Here is a 26,747-nt window from a genome sequence, read left to right on the forward strand (position 1 = left end):
TAACACGTTCCTGTGCCGTGGTGTGGCTTCATCAGATAACGGTTTCTGCATCATGGGATGGCTGCTAGTTAACTTGTTAACCAGAACAGGGTCAGGAATAGGGGGATCGATACAGAACCTATAAGAATACATCACACCCACTCCACGCTAACTATGGCCATGTTTACGAATCTAGGCATAATAAAACATACTGTAGAGTATCATGTATACCTTACCACCCCAAAATACATATAATGCATTTCGAATTATGTAATATACGGAAAAGAATATTCACATGTACTATATGCACTTAAGCTGTAGAATAATGCTAAATTAATCACGCATATGCATACATTATTATTAATCGAATATGAGAATTACACATGAAAATGGCTCTTAATACAGAAGAAAAAGTTCGAGACCATTTCATCACAGAATAGAAATAATTATGAATATACCAGCGGGCAGCTAATGTCTATAAAGTTTCTAAAAAATTGAAATTTTAGTTCTCTAAGAATAGTTCCTACTTTAAGCAGATGATAAGTGTCCCGAAAAAGTCATAAAAATATTTTTGGGGCTGCTGAAAAAATTGCCGTCCGTGAACTGGAGGGGAAATTGTTCATGTAATTTTATCATTAAAGTTGAAGGCCAAATTCAGGCTGTTGGGAACGCCGTGTGCTAGCTTGCTCAAAAGTCTCTATTTCTGCTCTGGAGAGAACATCATATCATTTAGACTGTCGAAAAAGCTGTCAACAGCTTCCTGGGAGAGTTCCACTAACTCGGAAAAAGTTGTAACCATGCATTCGTGTGCATGATTGTCTTCACTGACGTTTTGATTAGTATTGCTGACAGAAGGTCATACCTGATCGATGCTGCTTTCATCTTGAACTTCACTACCCCTTAATCGTAGCGGTGAAGTCTCCACGAATGCCGTCATCAGGATTGGCAGCCGTTGAGGGCAGCACAAAGCATGAGCCGTTATCGGACCCAACAATGTTTCTGCATCCATAGGCGCATCCGATTGTAGCGTCAGACAGGTGTCCAACACGCATTCTTCTCCGCACAGCAAGCACCTTAATACAGGTAAAACACATCGATGCCACATTGGTCGAAATGAAAGAAACCAAGTCATGTTCAGGTCTCTAAGCCGGGATAGTCCCAGGATTTTTGATATCCGGTCCCGGTATCCAATGGCTCGGATTGTTTCTTCCCTTGTCGCAGGTGTTTTGTCTGTGACACGGTTTGCCATAACGAAATATAAGGACTAAGAATAGGATTCCTGCAATTAGTCCCAAAATGAGGGGAAGTCCGCCAAAAATCGAATGGACGAAATCTGGAAAAATACCCAGTATGGCTTTGAATGGTGTTAATGCCATTGAGAATACTGTCTTAAATACTTTTGAGACTCCACTGGTATCAGAAATATTTAAGATTTCATTCAGGATTTCTGCGAAATGTATGGGGGAATTAGTTGATAACAATGAGTGAATCTCTGCAGTCGTCCTTGCGACTAGGAGATCATACGTTTCTTTTGATGACGTGAGCCTGGTTGGCGTCTGAAGAAGCACTGTTTTCATTCTGCTTAAAGTGTCTATTCGAATAGAAGTAATTTTCAAGTTGGGCCATGCCCTTGCCTCCCTGTCTGGAAAGGAGCTGGGGAACAATAAGCGTCCACAGCACTTGACCTTCGCAGTCGTAGTTACGAGATAAGGAGTCCCGGGCATAAGACTACAGCATCTGCGGTCCACAATTAGAATGTAACTCCCATTATAGAGTCTTTGAAAAAATGGTTCTATCTCTGTTGCAGGTGTGCCTAGCTGGTGACATGAAAGGTTATTCGAGTTCCCTTCACAGGCTCCATGCAAACTAATTCCATTACACAGAAGTGTACCGCTTAGTGATATCGCACAATTATTGCCACTAAGAAACACTTTCTGTCCTTTATTACTGACACATGCATGTGAATAGGGCAAATTCCATGTAGACTTAATGTACCCTTTTCCCAATTTTTCGTACATGCCAGCCTGTATATATTTTTGGCAGTATTGAAACCTGAAGGTTGATATTGGAATATTAATTATCCCATGTATTATCCATTCACTGACAGGTCGTTCTGACATTGTCACTGGTAATCTCTCGAGTTTCTCAATGCTCAGGATTGTATAATCAGCACCCTTCTGTGTCATACTGATTTGTTTATCAGTAAGGTTAAAGATATTGAATAGTGACGTTGTGTTGATTAAACGCCAAGGCACATAGCCTGAATGCAGATTTTGTAACGTCCAGCCAAGCTGTACAATAGAACGCAATTGAGACTGACCGTGTTGTAACAACAGTAAGTCTTGCGATAATGTGTCGATTGCTGAAGACACAATGCTGTCCAAAGAAAAAATTCTGGAGGACAGAGTCATTAACCCATTGTCCACTACAGAAAGTGATTTTTCCAAATTAATACGGTCAATTTCCCGTATACTTTCTGCTGTCTCAATTTGAGTTACCTTCCAGGCCTCGTTGTAAGCTGCGTATACAGAGGCTGCTATGAAGCGTTTTTGACGCTGTTTGCGCGGTCCCATAATGAAATCACGCAAGTCAGCACCATCAGTAAGTAAAGTTAGGTGTTGTTTAATTTCTGTCAGTGTGGAAGTTTGTAGCCATTGAAGGCATAATTTGCCCACACTGTAGGTGGTTATTATCCCTGGGTGTTGTCTTTGGGAATATCTAGGGTCTGGCCTGGTCAATGTGAACCCCTGTGTTTTGTTCAGGAATCTATCTTGACAGTTATTAGTATCTGTGGGCCAGATCAACCATTGTTTCCAATCAGGATGTGTTCTGTTTTGGTTTAATACATAGTTTACGTCTATCCCTTCATCTGTAGAGCTATTGCTGTACATTGTTGGCTTTGGAATAGACGGTTTATTTAAGTCTTTGATTTTGGCTAAGCCAAGACAGGTGGTTTGTTGAACAGTGTCATTTAAAAATATAATTTGTTCTGGGATCATGCAGGCTCTAAACAATGATTCTATACCTTGTACTTGCCATTCTTTTGTACCCCAAACACTTTTTATTTCAACATTTTTGTCCCAATAATCAAAACCAAAAGTATTCATTTGTTCAAAAAATGAGTCTGAATATATCATTTTTGTGTTTGTTAGCATGATCTTTGTCCCTATCTTATTTGACAATTTGAAATAAAATGTTTCAGCATTACTTGTGTTGAACCCTGAAAAGTATGAATATTTGTCGTAAAAGGTTCTTGAGCTTCCTTTTGGAGGGGTTGCACAATGTTCCCATTGATTATAAATTAAAACATTTCTAGGTTGTGCCGATTTATGTAAATAATGGTTACCATAGGGGTTGTAACAGTACACGCTATCATAATTTGTCGAACCCTGCAAATAATCATGTTTGGTAAATTTAGCAGACATCACTAAGTCAGACATCATATCATTTATGTTTTCAAAGTCCCAATCATCAGCAAATGAGTTTGGTTTTACAAAGTCACTTAACGAGATCTTGATTTGGTGTGGATATTTCAGGATTTCTACCGGACCATAAATTTCATAGTCAGTATTGTCCCATGCTACCCCACCTGGTATAGGATTGGCTGTGAAGTTGACTGAAGAAAGTTCTCTTTTCTCGACGTGTGAAGATGTGTGTGGCTTGAGGATCAAGTTGATTTTCTGACTTGCTGTGTCCATTTAGCATATTTTCCCTCAATGAAGCGTCCCAAAGTTAGTACCATGATGAGCCAAAGTATGAGGATAAATGCACCAAAGCCCACCCAAAATTCAATCCATGGAGGAATCAGATAGGTTTCTTTCAGGTGTTTCAAAAGTTCCTTAGCTTTATTTTTAAATGTTTTTGTTGATGGCTGTGTCTTTGATTCACTTAGGTCTTCAGAGGAATCATCGAAGTTTATGAAGTAGCCGGATGCAGTTCTGTCAATTGTTCTAATTGCTTCAGGATTACTGTTTCTTGCAGCTTCAGCATATTCATTTGTTACTTCATTGTAGGTTGGTGTGTCTCTACTAAAAGTTTTTATTTGGGTTTTTAGAGGTCTGAGTTCCAATGCATTGTTGCATAGTCCTTGTTGTTGTTCTGTAGGCGTTTCGAATGTGATTAGCCTCTTAGTTTGGACCTCTGTATTTGTAGCAAACCTTGGTGTTCTGCTACTTATCGGGAGTCCACTTGGCCTACTGTTTGTTATCGGCCACATGATTGTGGTTTTACCAGGTCGATGGATACAACTCGGTTCTCCTTTTTACCAGCAAGCGGCGGTAGTACAACTGATCTTGTCCCGTTGATAGACAAGACAGGAACTGCTTTTCTGTAAGAAGGCCCAAATTCCTTCTTTAACGCGATCTTTTCTCTGACTAGATCCCCGACTTCTGGAATCCAGACAGGTCTTGCTGGGACAGGTGGTGGTTCTTCAGTGGTTGTTGGTTGCTGTTTCAATTTTATGTTGCTCAGGTCTTTTCTTGTTTTGTTTAAGTCCTGCAAAATAGCCAAACGATCTTTGATATCAAAGCATTTTTCCTTCACCACTGAAGTCTGACTGTCAAGATCTAAGACTAACATCCTAGTTCCAAACAATAATTCGTACGGACTGAATCCCTTCAGAGAATTTCTTGGCAGGTTGTTTAGACTACGTTGGACACTTATTAGATGTTTGACCCACCCAGCTCCCGAACCTAATATCCCTTCCGTTATAGATAGCTTTATGCCTTGGTTTTTTCTTTACACCATCCCGTATCCCTCAGGAAGGAAGTGAGAAGAATCCCGCTGTGCTATGCTCATTTAGCCATGTTTCCCCACAGGCTTGAGGGCTATAGTGAAAACATTGGTCAAACGTAGCATGCTTCTAGCGTATATGCCATTTAGACTCGCAAATCTTTGTATAACAGTCCAGACGTCAGCCGAGTGCTGGGGATCTACATTATAAGTGGAAACTAGCCTGTATATGTTAATCGGACGCTTTGCTTTTTACTGTTGATTCTTTCTGGAGTGAAACGCCACGGTAGTATACCGTTTCTCTCGCCACTGCGATCTCTGTTGCAGTCCGGGCATTTTTTTACAAAAATGTGATGCTGCAGGCTCATGCCTGGCCACCAGTACACTGATTGTAATTCTTCCAGAGAATCTTTTAGTTTGAGGTGTCTGAGACCCTCGCCCAAATGTGCGTCTGCTATTAACAACGTTCTCCTGTCCTTGTTTGGAATTACTCTATCCCCCACTCCAGGGATTCGAGCAAAAGGGACGGAGTTTGCATCGATTATGTATGTATAATTGAGTGGATAGTTTATCGGTAGCGCTGAGCAGTCGCCTATTGATGACGTTTTCACCGCCAGCACTGTTTCACCGTCAATGTATTTCACTGTACGCTTTTTTCTAGCTACGGAAGCCGATTTAGTTGCTACCGCTGTGGCTGTCTCAGCCAATTAATTCCCTGCAACGTGAACGCCATCACGTTGATGACTCAGTGTATGTTTCACGTGAGTCTTTGGTAGTTCTTTTTGTAACAGAACTATTTGTTCCCAAAGCAGTTTTTGCTTTATTGTTGCACCTGTGTCATCTTTGTAACCATTTTGAATCCATGTCTGCAAATCGTTGTTATATGATTTGACGCAGTAATATGAATCGGACACTATAAGTGTCGGGAATTCGCGATCTGCATTATCTAGCGCCATTTTCAATGCTATTATTTCAGTCTGTTGTTCTGAATTAGTTTCTACTGAGTGTGTTTTTGTTAATAGAGGTCTTAGTTTACCTCCGCGCCACACTTCTTTTGTAATCTCACATGTGGGGTTGTATGCTTGTTCTCCCCAAACGGAGGGTTGAGCATGTCCGTCTGTATAGATTACACAAGCGTACTGTCGTAAGGGCAGAATGTCGATTGGCAGAGGGATTGTTCTTTCATATTCTAGATTTTTCAATTCTTTTAATTCTGGATCAAAGTAGTATTTTACTTTGTCCGTTGTAATTGAATTCACCCATTGTATCCATTCCGGATTCAACGCTGTTGTTGGTAAATTACACGGTGTTGTTAATGCCTCAAAGGCTGATTCTGCTGTTCTGACTGTGATACGTCTACCGTCAGCTTTATCTTTTTCTCTAGCTATTGCGGTTTGAACTGCATGAACAATGTTTTCTTTAATGCTGAATTTCTTTTCAGCTTCTGTGTACAAGTGTGATTTGAATGCAATTGGTACCTTTTCTCCCTCGTTAAAGGTCAGGTATGTGAATCCGCATCTTCCTGGGATGACTCGAATCACAAGATTGCGTGTGTTATCACGTGTTTCTAATTTTGTTTTAATTAACATGTCTGTTTGTAAGGATCTCAGAATTTCTGTGTGTATTTGAGTCCAATTTTTTTTTTAAATCTGGTTTTATTAGATCATAAAGGGGTTTGACCCTTTCTGCGTAATTTGCAATGTATGTTCTTCCGAAATTTAGGAAGCCTAGAATTGACTGTAGGTTTTTTAGTGTTCTAGGTGCTTGGAGTACGGCAAATTTCTCTAGGAAATTGTCAGCCAGGCTTTTGCCTTCACTTGATAATTCATATCCTAAGAACAGGACTGTTAGATGGGCAATTCTAGATTTTTTAAAGTTGAATTTGTAACCCTCTGCTGCGAACCCAAGTATTATGGTGTTCACTCTCTTCAAGTGAGTATCCAAGTCATCATCTGTTAGGTATATGTCGTCGACATAAGATAATGCCTCTTCATCATATGTTTGTAATAATTCTGTTACTCTCGCTGAGAATAATCCTGGGCTGTTCTTGAACCCTTGGGGTAACCGACAGAATTGTTTTTGAGCGCCATTTATTGAGAACGCGGACAAATATCTGCTCTCTGGTGCTATATTTTGACAGAAGAATCCATTAGAGATGTCTAATGTTGTTTTGTATTTTTTGCGCACTATGTTATTCATTAGCGCTGCTCTATGCGAGTTTTGCACCGTAAAAGTTTTGCAACATGAGTTAAGGTGTCTGTAATCCAAAACTAGACGATATGAATTGTCTGGTTTGGAGACAGGAAACAAAGGGTTGTTCATTTGTGAGGTGCAAGTTTCAATCACCCCCTGGTATTCTAATTGGTCTAGGATTTCTTTTACCTGTTTTTTAGCTTCTTGCTTAATTGGGTACTGTCTTTGTGCAGTAGGTTGTGTTTTTAACTGGATTTTGTGAGGAGGAGAATCCTCATCCCATCCTACGTGATTTTTATATAAAGCAGGAGCTTGAGCTACTGCCCACTTTCTAGCAAGTGTGTATTTTTTATGAATTGGGATATGATTTTAGAAGGCAGGCATAATTATTTCTTCGCCATGAGGGCAGTCCCTGACAAACTCTGGTGGCCAGTCTTTTTCAGCTAGAAGGATGTCATAGCCCTTGGAGAGATTATCCCAAAATAGTCCCCTTATTTTTCTAGTCTTATCCCCCTCTATACGTAATGTTATTTCATATATTTTGTGAGGTTTGCTAACTCTGGTGTCTGCAGTTTCCACTTGAAGGTATTCATTCGTGTCCACTGTCTCCAGATGATTCATAAGGACTTTGCGGGCTATGCTCACTTCTGCTGCGCTGTCTAGCATTGTCTGAGCCCACTCTCCGTTTTTCAGCTGTGTCCTCAGTATTCTCGGCATTGTTGAATACTTTAATACTGGCTACCTTCTTTTTGGGAAATTGTAATTTCTTATTTGGATGAGCAGGTTCCTTGTCTTTGGACTTGACGTGCCCTTCCCTGGGTTCCGATCGTCCTCTTCTTTCCGATTTCTGCGAGGAAGTCTGAAAAGATTGAGAGTGTATCAAAATCTTGATATCTATCCGGTTTCTTTATATTATCCCTATTTCTAAGGTTGTATTTTTTCCCAGAGGGCTCACTTTGGGGAGACTTGGGTCCTTGGTCCGGAGATCTTTCTCTCCGCCGAGGAGACCTTCCTCTGGACTGGAATCTCTTTTCTTTTGGATTGGATTGTTTGTTTCCATCCCAGTTCTTCTTTTGGCTGTTTAGATTATTTTTAATAAATATTTTTTCAGGACTTTCAATCAGTTGGGGTTTTACTGGTATTCCACCTAAACTATCTCTACCCAGTTCCTCATAGGATTTTTCTATAATTCTGGCAATTTCAGCTGGTTGGTCTGCTATATCTGTTTCTTTTAACCTTTGGCGGATCGCCACGTTTGCTGCTTCTCCCTTTATATTGGCTAGTAATATAGCCGAGACCTGCTTGAAGTCTTTCAGTAATTTCATACCAAGAGTTAAAGCGGGTTCTGGACCGTATTCATCTTGAATTTGTTTTAGCACATCTGCTATTACCGAGATGGATGGAACACCATGCGTTTTTGTGTAGATGGAAGCAAAGACTGTACCCCAAGTGTCACAGTCCTCCACGTGTGGTGCGATTCCCATTGGAAGACAGATAGTCAGAATCCTGTGTTTATCCACAGGAGTGGTGTCTGGAAACACCGCCTCTATTTGGGTGATTTTTTGTGCTAACCAGAATGGTATTTGTTCCCTTTTAGCTGGTACCTTACCTAGGCAGGACTGTATGTTCTGTGGTGTAATTTTATTTGTGTTCCCCTGATGAGGGGTCAGCTGTGGAATTTTGATTGCTGGTTGGATTGTTGAAGTCCGCATTACATATTGGACTAATTGTCTATGTACTTTTATTAATTGTTTTAGTTGTACTAAAACATCTGCTGCAGACATTCTTTCGATGTCTGGATGTGGTGTGTATCCGGCTAGGACCGGCCACGTTGCTCCTGGTCTACCTAATGGACCGAGCCTGGTGATGTGATTGTTGTGTTTTAGGGCGCCATTAAACAAGAGCAGGTGCTCTTGAAATTTAAGTGGTACTTCCACCTCCTCGAAAGGAGTGTATTCTTCAGGAGGTTCCTCTGTTTTGTAATGGGGGAAGTGCTTTGTTACAGCGTTTGCTGCTGGAAAGTTTATCCATGAATAGAATACCTCTGTCTGCCGATATTCGTGTGCCTCTATTACGAATATGACTGTGCCACCTCTAGGTGTCAGTCCATTTTCTATAAGTTTTAAAGTTATAGATTTCCTTATGTTGACTGGGATGAGTATTAAATCCGGGTCTGCTTCTTGCATAGTATTATCAGCTGCTACGAGTTCAGCTGCTAATCTAGCTGTCTCTCTTTCTTCTTCAGTGTCTGACATTCTACTGTCAGGAAGATTATTTTGTTTGTTTGCAGATCAGGTTTCTTATGGAAACAGAGATTAGATGCACAATATTCTGGAACAGTGTATCCTTCAACGTTGACTAAACCAAGAACCATACATAGGAGTTTCCTCCTGCGAGGTTTGGCGGATATGACCTTTCACCCACTCCAGACGTCTTTGGAGTATTATGGGAAGAAATGGGTCTGAGTGAAAAAGCACGACTGAGTTACTCTAATGTCTTGCGTTAGTTTTATCGCCTTTCCAAACGTTTGGGCGCCATGTAGTGTAGTTCCTATTATCCCAATAGGCTCTGCGCATTGGAATAATACCTTCAATAGTATAGGCCTAGACCAGACGTTAACTAGGTCTTCTATTGTCGATATTAGACTTAAAGTTTTGGGTTTGCCAGCTAGCTCAGAGTTCACTAGAAACTTTCTCGAATAGGCAAGGAGGAGTTGAACCTCCCTGGATAGACAAGAAGGGATTTAGTTTCTGACAACCATAGAACATGACAACTTTGCTCTCCCCTAATCAAGAGTGTATCTCTAGAGTCGTGTGAAAACAAAAGACAACTTATTTTACTCAGTCAGTACGTGCATTCTTAGTCTCACCAGATTGTAGAGAAAAGGAAGAGACAGGCGTGTTCAATAAAAGATGGTATTTATTGATCAGTCTCTTTTCTCATACAAGAGAAATGGATCGATATTATCGCAATACTTATGGTTAAGTAAAGTGCATACAATAAAAGCAGAAGTATAAAATAATACTGTAAAAACATTTATATGGTTTCTAAGCCATAAGGTGGTTTAAAATTGATAAAATAGATACATACACATATATATTTGACTAATCGTACTCAACTGGTGTTTCTACCTACGCCTACCCCAGTGTACCTGACCTAAGCCTAATACGTGGGCGGGAATAGAAAGTAGCAGTTTAAGTTAAGTTTGTTTTGCCAAGTGACTGACTCAAGAAGTCTCTGCAAGGGGTTATTCAGTTCTGTACCTGGAATCTAGGATGAATGAGGGATGGTATCTCTCGTCTCTGGTCTCGATATTCCAGGCTGCCTGCGAGGGCTACCCGGAAGTGCCGGAGCTGGATTTCTCGGCAGGAGAAAGCAGCGTCTCGTTCTCAGCGCGTCAGGAAGGCGGGGCTGCGCCAGCGGGGTCTGCTCTGCTCTGGGCTTCGGCAAGTCTGGCTGCTCCGATCTCGTCACCACCGTGTGTGTTTGCTTAAGGCAATATCGGTAATATTTATACCTGTAAGGTGCCGAGATTGACGTAAGGATGGACATAGATACGTCAATAAGGATGTCATACGAGCTGGTCGTTAGCACATTCTTTTGCTGAAGTTCTCGGTGAAATCAAAACAATGGCCGCAGGGTTTTTCCCAGGTTGTCATAGGTTTGATTTGTTTTGAGAACTCCGTATGCCTTATCAGGGGCTGGAGGAATATTGCTTGTCTAATTAGATGGCAAGCGTTATGACCTAATCAGATAACACGTTCCTGTGCCGTGGTGTGGATTCATCAGATAACGGTTTCTGCATCATGGGATGGCTGCTAGTTAACTTGTTAACCAGAACAGGGTCAGGAATAGGGGGATCGATACAGAACCTATAAGAATACATCACACTGTTTACCATATGCAATCCTGTAATACCAAATGAAAGGACACCACACAAGTTATATATTATAAAAATATATGTATTTATTCTCAGAATAATCCCCACTACTCTTTATGAGCAATGAAGCACAAGCGTTTAAACAAAAGCACAATAACATACACAAGTTGCACGTTTTTGGATGAGGCCGGTGGCCACTCAAACCATATATCAAAAAAGTGGTATAACAATCACTAATCATCTGGGGGTAAGGCCCAGGGCCTTGTGAATCGCTTGGACTACACTGGACTAACCACAGTTAGGACGGGAGTAGCCCGCGGGATTCGGGTGCAGTGCTGAAAGCACAGGCATGCACCAATGTAAAGTCAATGGTGCGTAAAAGTTATTGTTTTACAGATTAAAGAGTCTTCCGACTGGACTAGGACTACCAAACTTTAGAGTTAGGCACTAGAGGTGTGTACCAGTGTAAGAACACCGGCGCTAGTAAATTACCTCACCCACAGGTAGCGGGTGCATAGGTGCCAAAGTGTGTCGGGTTTCGATGGTGCCTGAAGATGAAGAGGCTGGAGGCGTCCAGAAGAGAAGTGTCCGGTGCGATCCAAGGGTGAATCGACTTTAAAGGGTACCTGAAAGCAGAGGGGACAGAGTCTGGGTCACTGGGCAGTGACCAGGAAGGAACCAGGAAGGAACCAGGCAATGTTGGGCACAATCAGGTCGATGTCAGGTGCCTTGTCTCCGCTGTCACGTTGACTCTGGGGTACCGAGGATGTCCTGGAGTGAATCACGAGCTGTCCCATAAAGGCTCTCGCTGTCGGCGGTGTTGGCTTCACGATGGGAGTCAATAAGCCTTGGCAAATGCAACCCACGCATGATTCAAAGATGGCTTAACACTCGGACCAGCAAGATCTGAATGGGTGCTCCTTTTCAGGGGAGTGAGTGTCAGTTTGGAGCAACCAGACCAGCTGTTCAAATTCAAAGGTTCGTTGGTTAAGGGGCCACTAGCCAATGGGCAAGCGACCGGACCAACGCGTTGAGCAGGAAAATGCAGAAGGGCCCCACGCAGCACTCGTCGAGTGTGGAGGGGTGAGCTTCAGGGCAAAAGCTGCTCGGCGCTGGAGCTTCTCACGCTCCAATGCACAGCTTCAAGGGAGCCTCGGGTGCTGCACGGTCAGCGCTTCATAGTTACGTCAAGATGGCCGCTCCCACGCTTCAGATCTCCTCCACGGGTCCCAGCTCTGCATGGACTGTGGATCGGGCTGTTGGAAGTCAGGATAGCTGGCTCTTGTTGGTCTCTGTTGCTCGAGTTCTGGCGGGAACTGTAACAAAGCAAACATCGAGGTGCTGGATGGTGCCTGTTTGCACAGGGTGGTCACTCCTTGACCACAAGGGAGATTTTTCAGTCTTCCACGCCGAATGGTCCAGAGTTTCGTTTCATAAGTTTCAGTCAGGATAATCCGATGTGCATTGGCACTGCTCCCACCTATATTCCAAATCTGGGGGCTGGATTACCTGCTAGGTCCCTCCTATGGGTGGGACCCAGGAAGGGGATGGTTACACCCCTTTCCTTTGTCCAGTTTGCCACCAGGACTGGGGCTGGAGTGCCCCAGAACCAGTTTGACTGGAATCTGCCATGGGACACCTTGTGCGCCCCAGGCAGTGTCTAGTTTCTTTCAACCCTCCCTGCTACAATCCACTATCTCCTGTCTGGGGTGGTGCGACACCTCCCTGTGACAGTAAACCCTTTCTCCAGGCCTCCCCTGCCAAGTTTCGGTCAGCAGCAGGAGGTCAGACATGTGTCTGTTGCAGCAGCATCCATTTTGTGATGCTGGGGCTCTGGTTAGGATTAACCGCATTTGCACTAAGTAACATGTCTTCTCCCTCTAGAAGGGTGGAATGCTATCCCCGTCGCCAGAATTGGCGAGGGGGTAGTATTCCAAAATGTATGACACCAAACACGACATGTTTTGATAAAGCCAAACCAAAGTTAGCATTAACCGCGAGGATTATAATGCACTTAAGAGTATATGGTATGGCAGTATCACTAGAACAGCTATAAGGAAATGGTTCCGACACTGCAGACGGGCTCAGCTCATGCTAGAGCACCATCTCACATAAAACCAAGCACTCTGCCTCCAGGATTGTAAGGCCTGCCATAGGAGTGACTTATAGGTTTACATGTGTCCAGATATAGGTTTAGATGGTGCACAGACATAATATCGACTCCAAAATATCGTTTGGACAGAATATCGAGTTTTAAATATCGTTTGGACAAAATATCGACTAGACAGAATATCGACAGCCAAAATATCGTTTTTAAGGTAAGTGAAGTAATATCGACTGTAAATAATATAGACAGTGAAAATATCCAAGTATATAATCTAGATAGTAAAAAATATCGTTTTTTAAATAATATTTAATTATTTATAGTGTTTTTATGTTATAATAGGTGTGAAAAGTGTCATTTTATTTTATAATTATTTTTAATTAATGATTTTTTTAAATTATTGTGTAATTTTATTCTGTAGCGGGTTGTGGGTTTATAGGGGAATAGGGTGGGAAGTAATTTAATTATAATTAATTAAATATGTAAATGTATTAATTGGTAGTAATAATTAATTAATTGGTGATTAAATAATATATGTTAATTATTTAAAATGTAATTGGTAATTAATTTAATTTAATTGATTAATTGCCAATTATGTAAATTAAAATAATGTATTTTCTGTAGCGGGTTGTGGGTTTATAGGGGAATAGGGTGGGAAGTAATTTAATTATAATTAATTAAATATGTAAATTTAATAATTGGTAGTAATATTTAATTAATTGTTAATTAAAAAATATTTGTTAATTAATGAAAATGTAATTGGTAATTAATTTAATTTAATTGATTAATTGCTAATTATGTTAAATTAAAGGGGTATTTTTAGGGTTCAGGGTCAGTTTTTAGTTTTTGGGTAAAGGGGTATTTTTAGGGTTCAGGGTCAGTTTTTAGTTTTTGGGTAAAGGGGTATTTTTGGGGTTCAGGGTCAGTTTTTAGTTTTTGGGTAAAGGGGTATTTTTAGGGTTCGTGTCATGTTTTTAGTTTTTGGGTAAAGGGGTATTTTTAGGGTTCAGGGTCAGTTTTTAGTTTTTGGGTAAAGGGGTATTTTTAGGGTTCAGGGTCAGTTTTTAGTTTTTGGGTAAAGGGGTATTTTTAGTGTTCAGGGTCAGTTTTGGGTTTTTGGGTAAAGGGGTATTTTTAGGGTTCAGGGTCAGTTTTTAGTTTTTGGGTAAAGGGGTATTTTTAGGGTTCAGGGTCAGTTTTTAGTTTTTGGGTAAAGGGGTATTTTTAGGGTTCAGGGTCAGTTTTTAGTTTTTGGGTAAAGGGGTATTTTTAGGGTTCAGGGTCAGTTTTGGGTTTTTGGGTAAAGGGGTATTTTTAGGGTTCAGGGTCAGTTTTTAGTTTTTGGGTAAAGGGGTATTTTTAGGGTTCAGGGTCAGTTTTGGGTGTTTGGGGTACATATACAGTATTGGCTATTATTTAATTAAATGTTGTTTCTATATATATATATGTTTTAAGAAATATGATTAAAAAAATATTATTTTTTTACTTTCATTAATTATTTAATTATTAAACGTTATTTTAAGTATTGTTAATTATATTTTAGTAAATACTTTTTTATATTAATGTAATTAAACATTGTTTTTAGTAAAGTCGATATTTTTTACAACGATATTTTTGTAAACGATATTTTGTACTCGATATTTTTGTACTCACCTGTTTGTAGATAGAAACTCGATATTTTGACTGTCGATATTTTCTCAACCATATTTTGGGTAGTCGATATTCTTTCAGTCGATATTCTTTCAGTGATCCGTTTAGATATAGGTATACTACATCTAAGCAAGGGGTGATTACACCACCTTGCCCCAGCTGAGGGATCAGCCAGTTATGTCGATTTAAGTACCAGCCAGGGGTGGCAAAAGATATGCTGCAGCCCCTGGTAGGCCTTGGATGCACCTATGCCCTTGGCACCTATAGTGCACTGTATAGGGGCTGACAAGGTGTCCAGTACCAAATTGGTTATGTACCTATAGCACACGTCTGTGAATTTAGAGAGAGAACAGCAGGCTGTGGGTCTGATTAGCAGGCTCACAGCCACATTAAGTCGAAAACCAGTGAAGCAAAAAGCAAAAATTGGGGTGGCCATAGGATAGCAGACCCTACTCTCCTACACAGAGTCACCCTCTATGTATCCAAACGAAACCATCGCTCCACTGACCTCCAACTCGCCGAAACCCTGCGCATCTGCAGAGCCAGAGCAGGGGGAAGATCCTTCTCCTACATTGTGGCCAAAACTTGGAACAAGCTCCCCACCAACATCAGATGCACCCTCTCCCTGAACACCTTCAGGAAGGCTCTGAAGACCTGGCTCTTCAACTGAATCGGACCTGCTGACCCCACCCTCCTCACCCCCCCCCCCGCCCTGAGACCCTCACAGGTGAGTAGTGCACTTATAATTCCCCTGATTGATTGATTGATTGATAGATTGATTAAATGTGTTTGGTAGGGTCTAGGGGAACAGTATTCTCTAGGTATTGACTTTGAAAAGAAGCTCTTGAGTATTGGCGGATGTGGTTGGTAGTATTTGTGAGAGGTAAAGTGAAGTGAGAGAATGCCTGGGTAAGAATTTCTATTTTCTTTGTGAGATTAGCTATAGAGGACTGGAGTGAAGAGAAAAAGGACCAGTGATGTACAGGGGAGAGCTGAGTCTTGTGCTGTTCTTTCCTGGTAGGGGTTGGGATGGGTTTGTAGTCCAGAGGAATTGGATGCTGGTGGGATGGGGTGGAAAAAGGTGGTTAGTTAAGGTGAGAGGATTTCTGAAGGTGATTGCTTCGGCTGGATGTGGTAGTGGTACGGGATGAGTTAATGGCTGGGAGTTGTTGGTGAGTGAATTGTGAGCGGTGTGGAGAGATAGTTGAAGGAAGGAGGTTGTTTTTTGCTTGAAGGGTAGGAAGGTGTGCGGACTCATGTTGAAAGTTCTTGGTATAGGGGTGGGTGTCTGGTCCTGCTGAAGTGTTTGGTGGATAGACGAATGAGGCTAGGGAGTAGAAGGGACTTTGAGGGCAAGGGGAATTGAGGCCAGTGTTATGGTTGGATGAATGTGTATTGAGTGAAGGAAAAGTCTGGGGGAGGCAAATCATTAAATGTTGGAGAGAGTTGAAAAAGGAGTAGTGCAAGAAGGGAGAGTAGGGTAACAGCGTGAGAGACCCAATGGGTTGGGCTGTGAGTTAGCTGGAACGGGCTTGAGAGTGGGAAAGATATTGTCAGCCAAGGCCAGGATCAAATTGTTCACTTGGAACATGATTTACCAGTTATCTAAGATGGATATAGCAAGGTTACTGGGGTAGTCCAATAGGAAAGGTCATTTTAATTTTTCTTCTAAAGCAGATATTTGCCAGTGAGGAAAATCAAGACTTGTTTTGCAGGGAGATATTCCACAGGTCAGTGGTGTGTGTGAAGAGAAAGGGGTCTATTTTAAGGGCTCCTTTCTGCACGCTATGATATTGGTCTACAAAAAGGGTTTAGAGAAGTCTCTCGAGATTTTGTGTTTAAACATTTTCTTTGAGCATTTAGAGATGTTTGGAGGGTATGTAATCTTGAAAGTGTTCAAACCATATTAAGAAAAGTTGTTTGAAGGTAGTGCGGTGTTGGGCGTTGTCATTGCCATGATTATGCAGAGTGTGGATTGGAAGGGGAGAGAAAAGGAGCAATGTGAACTATAACTGCCTTAATGACCCCAGCATGGTAATTAAGGTAAACACAGAAAGGTCATGTGGAAAATGTATGCAAATATTTTCATAAAAAGTAATGTTTAAGAATCATGACATGGCACTAGCAGAATGTTAAAACAAGAACAGAATTTTATATTTTTCTCTAGGAAAAGAGTCAGCCCGAGGTGGGAGGGATGCAGTAGGTTAGTTTCAATAAGTAGACGAGCAGCGCTAATTGCTACTGATGCTCTCCTTGCTTTGAAAGCTATTGAGGTAACTATAATGGAGTGAAAATTACTGTGAAAGGGGCCCTTCTCTTTGTTCTGTAACTTTTCTAGAGACACACTATGATGAAACTTTTTTGCAGCAGGGAAGTGTAAAGCAGTAATCATTAAGTAAAATAGACTTTCCCACCAATTCTTGTTACTTAATAAACAAAGGACAGTTAAGGAAGGTTAGTTAAGTTTTATTCTAAAGCCAAAAATAATTGAACATAGACAAATGTCAGCACGAGAGTATAAATGTACATAATAATCAGCATTAAGCCTAATCTAAATATCCAATTCAAATGATGCAGCAAGAGTAAAACAATTAATTGAAGAAAGAGTATACAGATGATTAGGAAGCAAGATTCCAGATTTCCCTGCATTAAAGGTTGATGAGTGAAAAGCATAAAATCTATCCCCACAGTATTGCTAAAATGACAACTCAGCATTACTGGGTAAGTAATTTAAGACAAGAGGAAAATAAGGTGCCAGTCGTCGAGTCTTCCTCAGAAGTAAAAATGGGTCAGGTAGCATAAGACACCACCACAAAGGAAAGAGCTTGCTCTGGGGTGCTCTCTCTCCAAAGGCAAGAAAGATGTGCGCACTTTTCCTAGTTCCAGCATTCAGTTATCGACAGGTGAAATTCCCATAGTGCACCTTGCACATGCTGTCCACTTTAGGTACAGTCCTGTGCGTACTTTTCCCCAGTGTTCTCCATGTACGTCCTTTGCAACATTTTTTCCTTGGCTCCCAGGCCTTCTCCCGTGTGAACCCAATGTCTTTCCTTTATCGATCAAAGTCACAGGATTATAACTTCTTCTCTCCTTGCCTAGCTGCTAAATCAAAGACATTATTCTGCCCAAAAGAATGCTTCTTCACCTGCAGTGCAAACGTGAGAAAGAACAGCTTACACAGTGCACATGAAATTCAGAAGATTAATTCTAAAGCAAGAGTTGTGAGGGGCTCACATTCAGGCCTACGACTAGCTAACATAAGAATGCATCATCTAAGCATTATGGATTTACTGAATCATTATTACATTTCAACTAATGCATTTACCTACTTATGAAAATATCACCATTAATAAACACAATTAGTATATGAGTATTGTCAGATTTCACAACACCAGTTCTTCATGTTAAAGTTTTCTGCTAGTTACATCCATTTCCTACATTAATTCTCCATGGCACTCGTCAATAGCCTAAAATATGTCATGTAGTTATATTAATACATTTCACAATTCTAACAATTCACATTTACACAAACAGGATTATATGCCGGTGCGATCTTGGATGATATTGATGCACCCCTACAATTAAGGGTATGCGAATATGAAATCTCAGCTTCATTAACTGTTACTGTTCTGGGTGTTATGTTGGGGCAGAAGATCAAGACGTTTTTGTAACCTGTGTTTTTTTCTGACCCTCTTTGTCAGACGTTGCTCTCAGGATTTTTTCCAAGGGAGTGTGGAATGTATGTATAGGGTTTCATTAGTTAAAGGGTTGTATTTTTCTTATGTAGATGCCCTATGTTGGATTAGGGGCATCTTTGAGTTTGAGGATTAAGTTGTATTTTAGATGGGCTTGTTTTTGGAAGTAAGACAGCTTGTTTTTGGTTACTTTTGATGGAGTGTTGTATTTGTTTTTGAAATTGGAAGAGGAACTCATTGCAACTGTGCTTGTTTTGAACAGTGGAGCCTTACTTTTTTAAAAAGTGCTCAGATGAAAGTTTGGGCTTTGTTTCTATTTTGATGGGGTGACCTAAGCACATACACCTACTTTTGAACATGTCTTGTCTCATGAAGCTGGCAATTTGCAGCACAGTGTATGTGATATGGTTCTTTATGGATGTTCAACCCTTTTCTGATAACAGAAGTTTGCTTGTATTTATTATGTACACTTTTGTGATGTAACTATTATGTGCCCACAAAATGAAGCTCCTTGCTTACAGTTTAACTAAGTTGGGCCAATTAATGAAGTATGGTAGTAAACGGAAAACATACACCATACTCTAGAACCTTATATATAGTCATTGTAGGTCAACTAATTTCTGTATTAGGTTAGATGGAATTTAGTATTGTTCTTATATGGAGATATTCTTGAAAATCCCAGCGAAGTTGGGTATCATCATGAGTCCTTTCACCTCAGCCATCGTACTCGTGGGACTAAACCCCAATTGATTGGAATTGCTCTCCCACTATTGCAGCTCCACCATCAAGTGAGGCCCTCCTGAACCCCCTGCACTCTCGAGTGTTGGTGTTTGAGGCCCTCCTCCACTCTTTCTCTTGCTCCATTTTTCTTCTTGCCTTTTTCTTTCACCTCTTTCTTTTCACCTTCGTTTGTCACCCTTTTACTGTCACTCTCTTTCTATCACTTTCCATCCTCCTTTTCACTTTTAATCTGTTTTCATTCTACTCTTTATTTGGTGCACCTTTCTCCCGTTTTACCCCACCACTGCTGCCCCACGGCCCCTCCCCCAGCATGACCAGCCCAAGCCAGTTTCCCCTCCCCGCTCCTGCCTCCCAGCTGTCCAGCCGTCCCCAACCCCTACTTAATGGCGGCAGCCGAACGTGCGACCAGCACCAGGAACCATGGACCTCTAAACTTCCAACGCTATAATCCAGCGGCACTCTATGCACTCAATCCAGGTCACAACAACAACTGCAAGCTAGCATCACCAGCAGACACTCACGGACCCTTCAGCTGTTGCCACTGCCGCCACTCCTGCAGCACCTCCAAGACCACGGATCCAGCACAACCCACCCGCAACAACGCAACCACACAAAAGACCCTGCAATGCATCATCCTCAACATCCGATCCCTCCACGAACAGGCCACCGAAATCTGGGACCTCCTTGACAGCACAACCCTGGACATCGCATTCACTGAAACCTGGACGAACACCACCTCGGGATCTGACATCACCATTCCCCAGGGTACAAGATCGCCCGAAAGGACCGCCCGACTCGCCATGGGGGGGGGGGGGGGGGTGGTAATCACCATCGTCCACAAATCCACCATCCAACTGAGAAAATTTTCTGAAGACCCCACAGACCTGCAGGAACACCTACACTTTAGGATACCGGCCAGCCCTACCACCACCCTCCAGGAAACCCTCATCTACTGACCCCCGGACCCTGGGGACCATTCACCAACTCCATCATGGAGAGCATCACCCCGCAGGCCATCGCGTCCAACAACTTCACCTTGCTGGGAGACCTCAACTCTCACCTCGACAACCAACAAGACCTCAACACCACATACTTCCTGGACAACCTCCACAACATAGGACTCCGCCAGATCATGACTGAGCCCACACACTCAGCAGGACACACCGCCGACCCCATCTTCACCACAGGAAACTCCATCACTTTAAGCCACATCACCAAACTCCCGTGGACAGACCATCACTGCATCCATTACACCTTCAGAACACCCACCATCCACAGAACCCAGCACCTGCTGCCATGCAGAAGTTGGACTAAGGTCACCGATGACCAGCTCACTCCCTCACACAGCAACTCCACCCGAACAATCGCAGACAACGACGACCCCAAAACCGTAGCCCGAACCTTGCTCAGATGGATCTCCCATAGCCCCCTCAAAAAGAACAACAACACACACGCCAGGAAAGCCAACTAGTTCACCACCGAACTCCGAGAGTCCAGACGCACATGCCAATGCCTCGAAAAGGCCTGGAGGAACTCCAAATCTACAGAAGCCCACAACAACTTGAGAGCCACCACCAGCACCCACCAACAACTCATCAGAAATACAAGAAAGAAAGGGATCAAAGACAGAATCTCCACACATGTGCACAACAGCAAAGAACTCTTCAGCATCATCAAGGAGTTTGCCCAACCCCTCAGCGAGTCTACAGACCTCTCTCCCTTACAAGACCTCTGCGACAAACTCAGCACCTTCTTGCACCACAAACTCAAGAACATTTACAACAATTTAGACGAAGACAGCCAACACACAGAACCCTCCCAAGCGCTCACCACCGAAGACCACACTGAAGACAATAAATTCAATCCACTCCGGGGCCCCAACGGACCCCTGCCCCCACCACATCTTCAACTGAGCCGCTGAAGCTATCACCCCCATGCTTCACCACACCATCAACGGCTCCCTCACTAACACCTCCTTCCCCTACAACTCGAAGCACACTGAGATCAACCCCCTCCTGAAGAAACCCTCGGCGGACCCCACCAACCTCAAGAACTACAGACCCATCTCCCTGCTCCCGTTCCCAGCAAAAGTCATTGAGAAAGCCATCAACAACCAACACGCCACCTTCATCGAAGAGCACAACATCCTTGACTCCTCCCAATCCGGCTTCAGAAAGAACCACAGCACGTAAACTGCCATCCTCGATGCGACAGACAACATCCGCTCCCTCCTGGACAGAGGAGATACAGTAGCCCTCATCCCCCTTGACCTTTCAGCGGCCTTTGACACAGTCTCTCACCGCACCCTAACGTGCAGACTTCATGACAGGAATCCGGGACAAGGCCCTTGAAGGGATCCGCTCATTCATCCCTGGCAGAATGCAGCAGATCAGACTCCCTCCCATTCTCTCTGACCCCACACCGACCACCTGCAGAGTCCCCCAAGGATCCTCCCTCAGCTCCATGTTGTTCAACATCTACATGGCTCCGCTCGCCCCCATCATCAGAACCCGCGGACTCAACATTTTTTCATATGCAGATGACACCCAAATCATCCTCTCCCTATCCAACAAACCCATTGCAACCAAACACAACTTTCAAGAAGGCATGGAAGGAGTCGCAAAATGGATGAAGAGCAGCTGTCTGCAACTCAACATGGACAAAGCAGAATTACTCATCATGGGCTCACACCCCGATGCCTGGAATGACACCTGGTGGCCCCCGCCCTCGGAAGCCCGCCCACCCCCACGGACCACGCACGCAACATCAGAATCATCCTGGACTCCGAACTCGAAATGGACTGCCAGATCAACTGGATCCCCCTGGAACACAGAAAGACCGTGACACACTCCCTCGTCACCAGTAGACTTGACTATGGCAACTCAGTCTACGCCGGAATCAACAAAAACCTCACCTGCAAACTTCAAAACATTCAGAAGGCCGCCTCCAGACTAATCCTCAAACTGCCACATCACCCAGCACCTGCACACACTACAGTGGCTCCCCATCGAGGCAAGAATCACCTTCAAGTTCAAGATTACCACCCATGCACACAAAGCCCTCCACAACACCGAACCAGCATACCTGAATAGCTGACTCACATTCCACGCACCCCAAAGGGACCTACGATCAGCCCAGCTCTCCCATGCCGTGGTCCCTTGCATCAGGAAGTCCAGATCGGGAGGCCGCTCCTTCTCCTTCCTTGTGGCCAGAGCCTTGAACACCCACCCACTCCACCTCAGACAGATGACATCACTCCCCAACTTTACGAGGGACCTCAAGGCATGGCTCGTCGATAGACCTCCTCCTTGATGGACAGGACCCTGTGCCTCCCGCCCCCAGGGCCTTGAGACCCCTACGGGTGAGTATTTGTGCTCCACAAACCCATGATTGATTGATGGACTGATTTTCCCTCCTTTGCACCACTTTGTACATTGTGAAATGAGGCTTTGCAGATGCTAAATATATGCGCTTACTCTGTAAATGTAAAGACTTTCCTACATCTGGCTCCAGGTGTTCGAACATACTGCAGGGGGCAGAAACTACTATGAAGATCACGTTCTAAATTACATATCAATTGACATACTATGAAGGTGGAACCTTTGGAATTAAATCACCTCTATTAAATAACAATGTAGTCACAAATACAAAATTCCTGATGATATGTAGGAGATGCTGTGATGAAAGTGCTGACATCAGCCATTAAGGTAGCGATTAAGAAACCATTACCGCAACGACCTACCACGCTAGGCATGAACTGCCATGACAATATTTCCATTAATTCAGTACTGAAAAGAAGGCCCATATTTTGCAGAGGAGTTCCCTAAGTTTTTATGATGTGACAAGTTTATTTTTCGGGCCTACCGCATTGTCTACTTTATGTATAAATATATTTAATGTGTTTGTACACCTTATTCATATTTTTTTAGCAGATTTAAATATTTGCAATTGACACAGCAAAAAATAAATAGCATAACATAAAAATATGATTTTTTTAAAGATCAAATATTCTTTTAACTTTATTTTCCTTTATTTATGGGCATCTAATCAATTGCCTCATTTTTTGTTTGTCTCTCTGGTGCCAATGTTTTGAGTGCTACCAGGTCAGTTTACATTCTATAGTAGGTAGTTGCAGTAGTATACATTGTCAGTGTACATTCAGAGTTACATAATCAGGGTATGGGTTTGGCATCTACATATAGCACTGAGGAGGTAGACTCAGTTTCTCAGGTTGACAGCAAGGAATGAAGGGTGGTAAGGAATGGTCATGGCCAACAAGAGAACCAGCTTCTCAACACCTCACAGTCACTCCATAGGAATCGGGAGAGGGGATATAGAGACCTAGAGATGGCACATGACCCTCACTTCAGATGCTTTCTATTTCTCTCATTTCAGGGCCCTTTCAAACCTCTATGATTCAGGCGACTGGGTCAACAACCTGGAGAAAGTGAATGCTGAATTCTTTAACAGAATATCTGGTCTATCATTGGATCTTTCCCAAGCCCTAGAGGAGCTCCTGGAGGCAGCAGACGATGAGAATTTCTCACTGACACATGTGTGGGAAGTAACCTTTGTTAACATTGCTTTAAAAAAAGTAAGCCTGGAAGGATGCAAATGTTGTTTTTGATTCGTTACAATTAGGCCAGAGTATTTGAAAGTGTATTCTAATCAGTATTCAGTATTTTATTATTATTTGGCGATGACCAATGTGCACTTTTATTTTTACACAAGTGTTGGAAATAGGAATTTCATGCCCAGAAAATATTGACCTCATCCTTTCTGAAACAACAGTTTTTCCACAATGTAGGGACAATGAAACTCTCGGGGATTAATGTCTATTGAACACTCGTTTGAGCAAACCAGTGGGATGTGTATCAACAGGCATTCCGTGTTCACAGTGGTACCTGGACGAGAGGTGCTAATCAATGCTTCTGACAAAGTCTTGCTAGTGATATGCTTGCTCGAGTATGAGCCAGTGTGGAAGGAAATCGGCACAGAATTCCCAGGGTCCACCAACTCTCGTGAATGCAAAGAGCAGCAAAGGGGCAGAGTTACAAATGACACATTACTCACAAAGAAAAGTATGAGATGAGACGAGGCAGGACGAAGTCAAAGACTGTGTAAGGCATCCTGAGTGCTGCAATATTTAGGAAAAAAAGTAGTCAAATGTAGGACTCCGGTGATCCTATTCTGCAACAATACTGAGTTTACCTATGAAACAACACAACCATCGTTCAAAATAAGAAACTGGCATAGATAGCTGCCGAGTTATAAAGCGAATATTTCCTCACGCGCACATTGCAGTGCAAGCCCTTCTTCGGGTGTCTTAAACATGATGTACACCAAGGGTGCAACGAGTGTATACTGTTTTAATTTCAAAAGCATGGAGGTACACGTGTACTATTTGTGTAGGCTCAATGAAAGCCAGCACCACTCAAAACATGCTAAATTCCTCCAAAAGAGTGAAGTTGACAAGTGGCTGCATGCAATGTGCAACAACTTCAGTCCGACACTTTCATCTTCTGTTCTCTTGCATTCTGGAAATTGTAGTTTCAAACATCTTAGCCTATACAATGCTGTTGGGTAAACAACCAAGCGTGACTGCCAGTATCAAGCATGATCTGCACGCCAAGACTGAAGAACGGTAACCTTTGTTCTCCATGGCTTTTATTCCTTTTTTTATTAATGCCAACATTGCTGGCTATTTTCAAGGTGAACCTTCTTCTGCTTAGATTGGTGAGTTTTTATGTTTTTGTTTTATTGCTGGGTGAGTGGGTAAATGCGAGAATGAGTCAAGGGTTGAACGAATGAGTGAAAGCATGGTAGGATGATGGATGGGTGGATAAGTGGATGGATGGGTGAATGCATTGATAGAAGCGTTACTGGGACTTGTTAGAAATGTCTACAAAGGCTTAGGCCCTGAATTAGATATTTCTGGAATGGTGACGGATATCCCAGCTACTGAAATATAGATCATATTACATCCTTTGGGATTTAAATTTCAGAGGACGGGATATCTGTCACCATTGTGATGGAGTAACCCATCCACCAAGATCTAAATCAGGCTCATAGTTCAAAGTAACCGTGGGTGTAGTGCTCTGCTCCGTCCACGGAGTGTGCATAGTGAACTCGCTGACATCTTCCTCACAAATGTGCATGCGCGGGTTGCGCATGCACATTTGTGAGGAAGAGTCGATGATAAAGCAGTAAGAAGGAGCCCCAGGACGCCACATCTCAGGTAAGTCTTTTTAATTCCTTTTCCAATGCTTTTAATGATTTTAAGGGCATTTAATAGAGGGCGTTAGGGAGGCAAGCGGCGCATAGTGGGGCTACGCGGAGTGTGTGGGTGTCCGTAGATCCCCCCCTACGTCGTGATGCTCCGCGTAACCCCACTACGCCCAGGGTTAGTTCAAAGCTTTCAATCAAGTAGGATCCATGGCTCCTTTCATCTTCAACCCAATAGATATGGTTACATCCTTAGCTTTACCTCCATGCAAGTTCTAATAAGTGCATGATAATGCTTATGCTTTTCCAATTATTGTCACTGGTGCAAGTAGTCAGAAATAAGTGGGTACCAGGATGCTAAGCATGTCAAGGTCAGAATTATGTGAATGGTGGACATCATCATGCTAAGGATGCCTACACTATGTTAAAAATTACAATCATGGTCTGAGTGCGAGCATTAGCCGGACAAGGATATGATCAAAAGAGATAGTACAATAAAAACATCACAAAGATACTCCACACTGGGTTAGAAAAATAGAGTATATTTTTATAAGTAAAACACAACCAAAACAAAATAACTCCAATAAGTAGAACTGAAGTTATGAATTTTTAAAGATTAAATCAAAATGTAATGCTTAGAAACAAATAACGCTTAGGGGTTACTTGTGGTCATGCTGGACCAGGATAAATCAAAAGTGCAGGCCAACGGCGATGGAGGGCAAGCCGCCCACAGTACTCACGCTGAAACAGTACCTTGGATGGAGGAAGTACCAGCGTCAAAGACTTGATACGCTGGTTCCGATCAGCGCAGACAATTAAGACATTGTCGACAAACCCCTTTACGAAACAGGCAATACATAGTTGTTGAGCTGCTCTGTTTGTCATAGCTGAGCCTAGCAGTTTGTCGAAGTGATGTCGTAGATCGTCTCCTACATGGGCATCAAAAGGCATTGAATTGGTTCTGATTGCCACAAAGTTATCACTGCATCAATGTTGATCGTTCTGGACATCAGAATCTCCCTTTCAAGGACCCAGGATTGGATTGGCTCCACTTGGCAGGGCAGTACTCACAGATGGCAGAGTCCAAGTGCTGTTACAGGAAGTCTTTGATGGCTCTAAGACTTCAGAACAGGGGGCAAGTCAGCAAGCTCTTGGAGTCACTCTGGGCTCAAGTGAGATGGGCCCAGTCCTTTTCCTCAGCAGGATAGAGATCAGCAGACAGCAGGGCAGCATAGGAAAGTAGAAAAGCGGTTTTTCCAAAGCAGCAGTCAAGCAGATTAGCAATCCTTGTAGCACAGCAGTCTTTACTCCTGGCAGAGTTCTTCATAGGTCAAGCAGCGTACTGTCTTGGTACGGTCAGAGCCCCAGTACTTACACCCATTTGTGTCTTTGAAAAGGAAGGTGACTTTAAAGAATGGACGGTGCACCAAAGGGAGTACTCGAAAGCTCCAGATCTTATTCCAAAAATTCTTTTATTTTATTTGATTCTCATAAAAACAGACTCCTCAGCCAACGCGTTTCGTTCACATTGAACTTCGTCAGGGCTGAA

The 26,747-nt window shown here is 42.7% G+C and overlaps 1 protein-coding gene across 2 annotated transcripts in view; it reads left to right on the plus strand.

Annotated features, from left to right (window-relative positions):
• LOC144767454 (cytosolic phospholipase A2 gamma-like) overlaps positions 1-26,747 on the plus strand; it is an 892,628-nt gene that overhangs the window by 272,271 nt on the left and 593,610 nt on the right. For both annotated transcript variants that reach the window (XM_078650877.1, XM_078650878.1), the window contains one exon: positions 23,369-23,567. In XM_078650877.1, coding sequence (XP_078507003.1) covers positions 23,369-23,567 — 199 coding nt within the window. The remainder of the gene's footprint in view (positions 1-23,368; positions 23,568-26,747) is intronic.

Source organism: Lissotriton helveticus, chromosome 7, assembly GCF_964261635.1.
Source record: "Lissotriton helveticus chromosome 7, aLisHel1.1, whole genome shotgun sequence".
Lineage (NCBI taxonomy): Eukaryota > Metazoa > Chordata > Amphibia > Caudata > Salamandridae > Lissotriton > Lissotriton helveticus.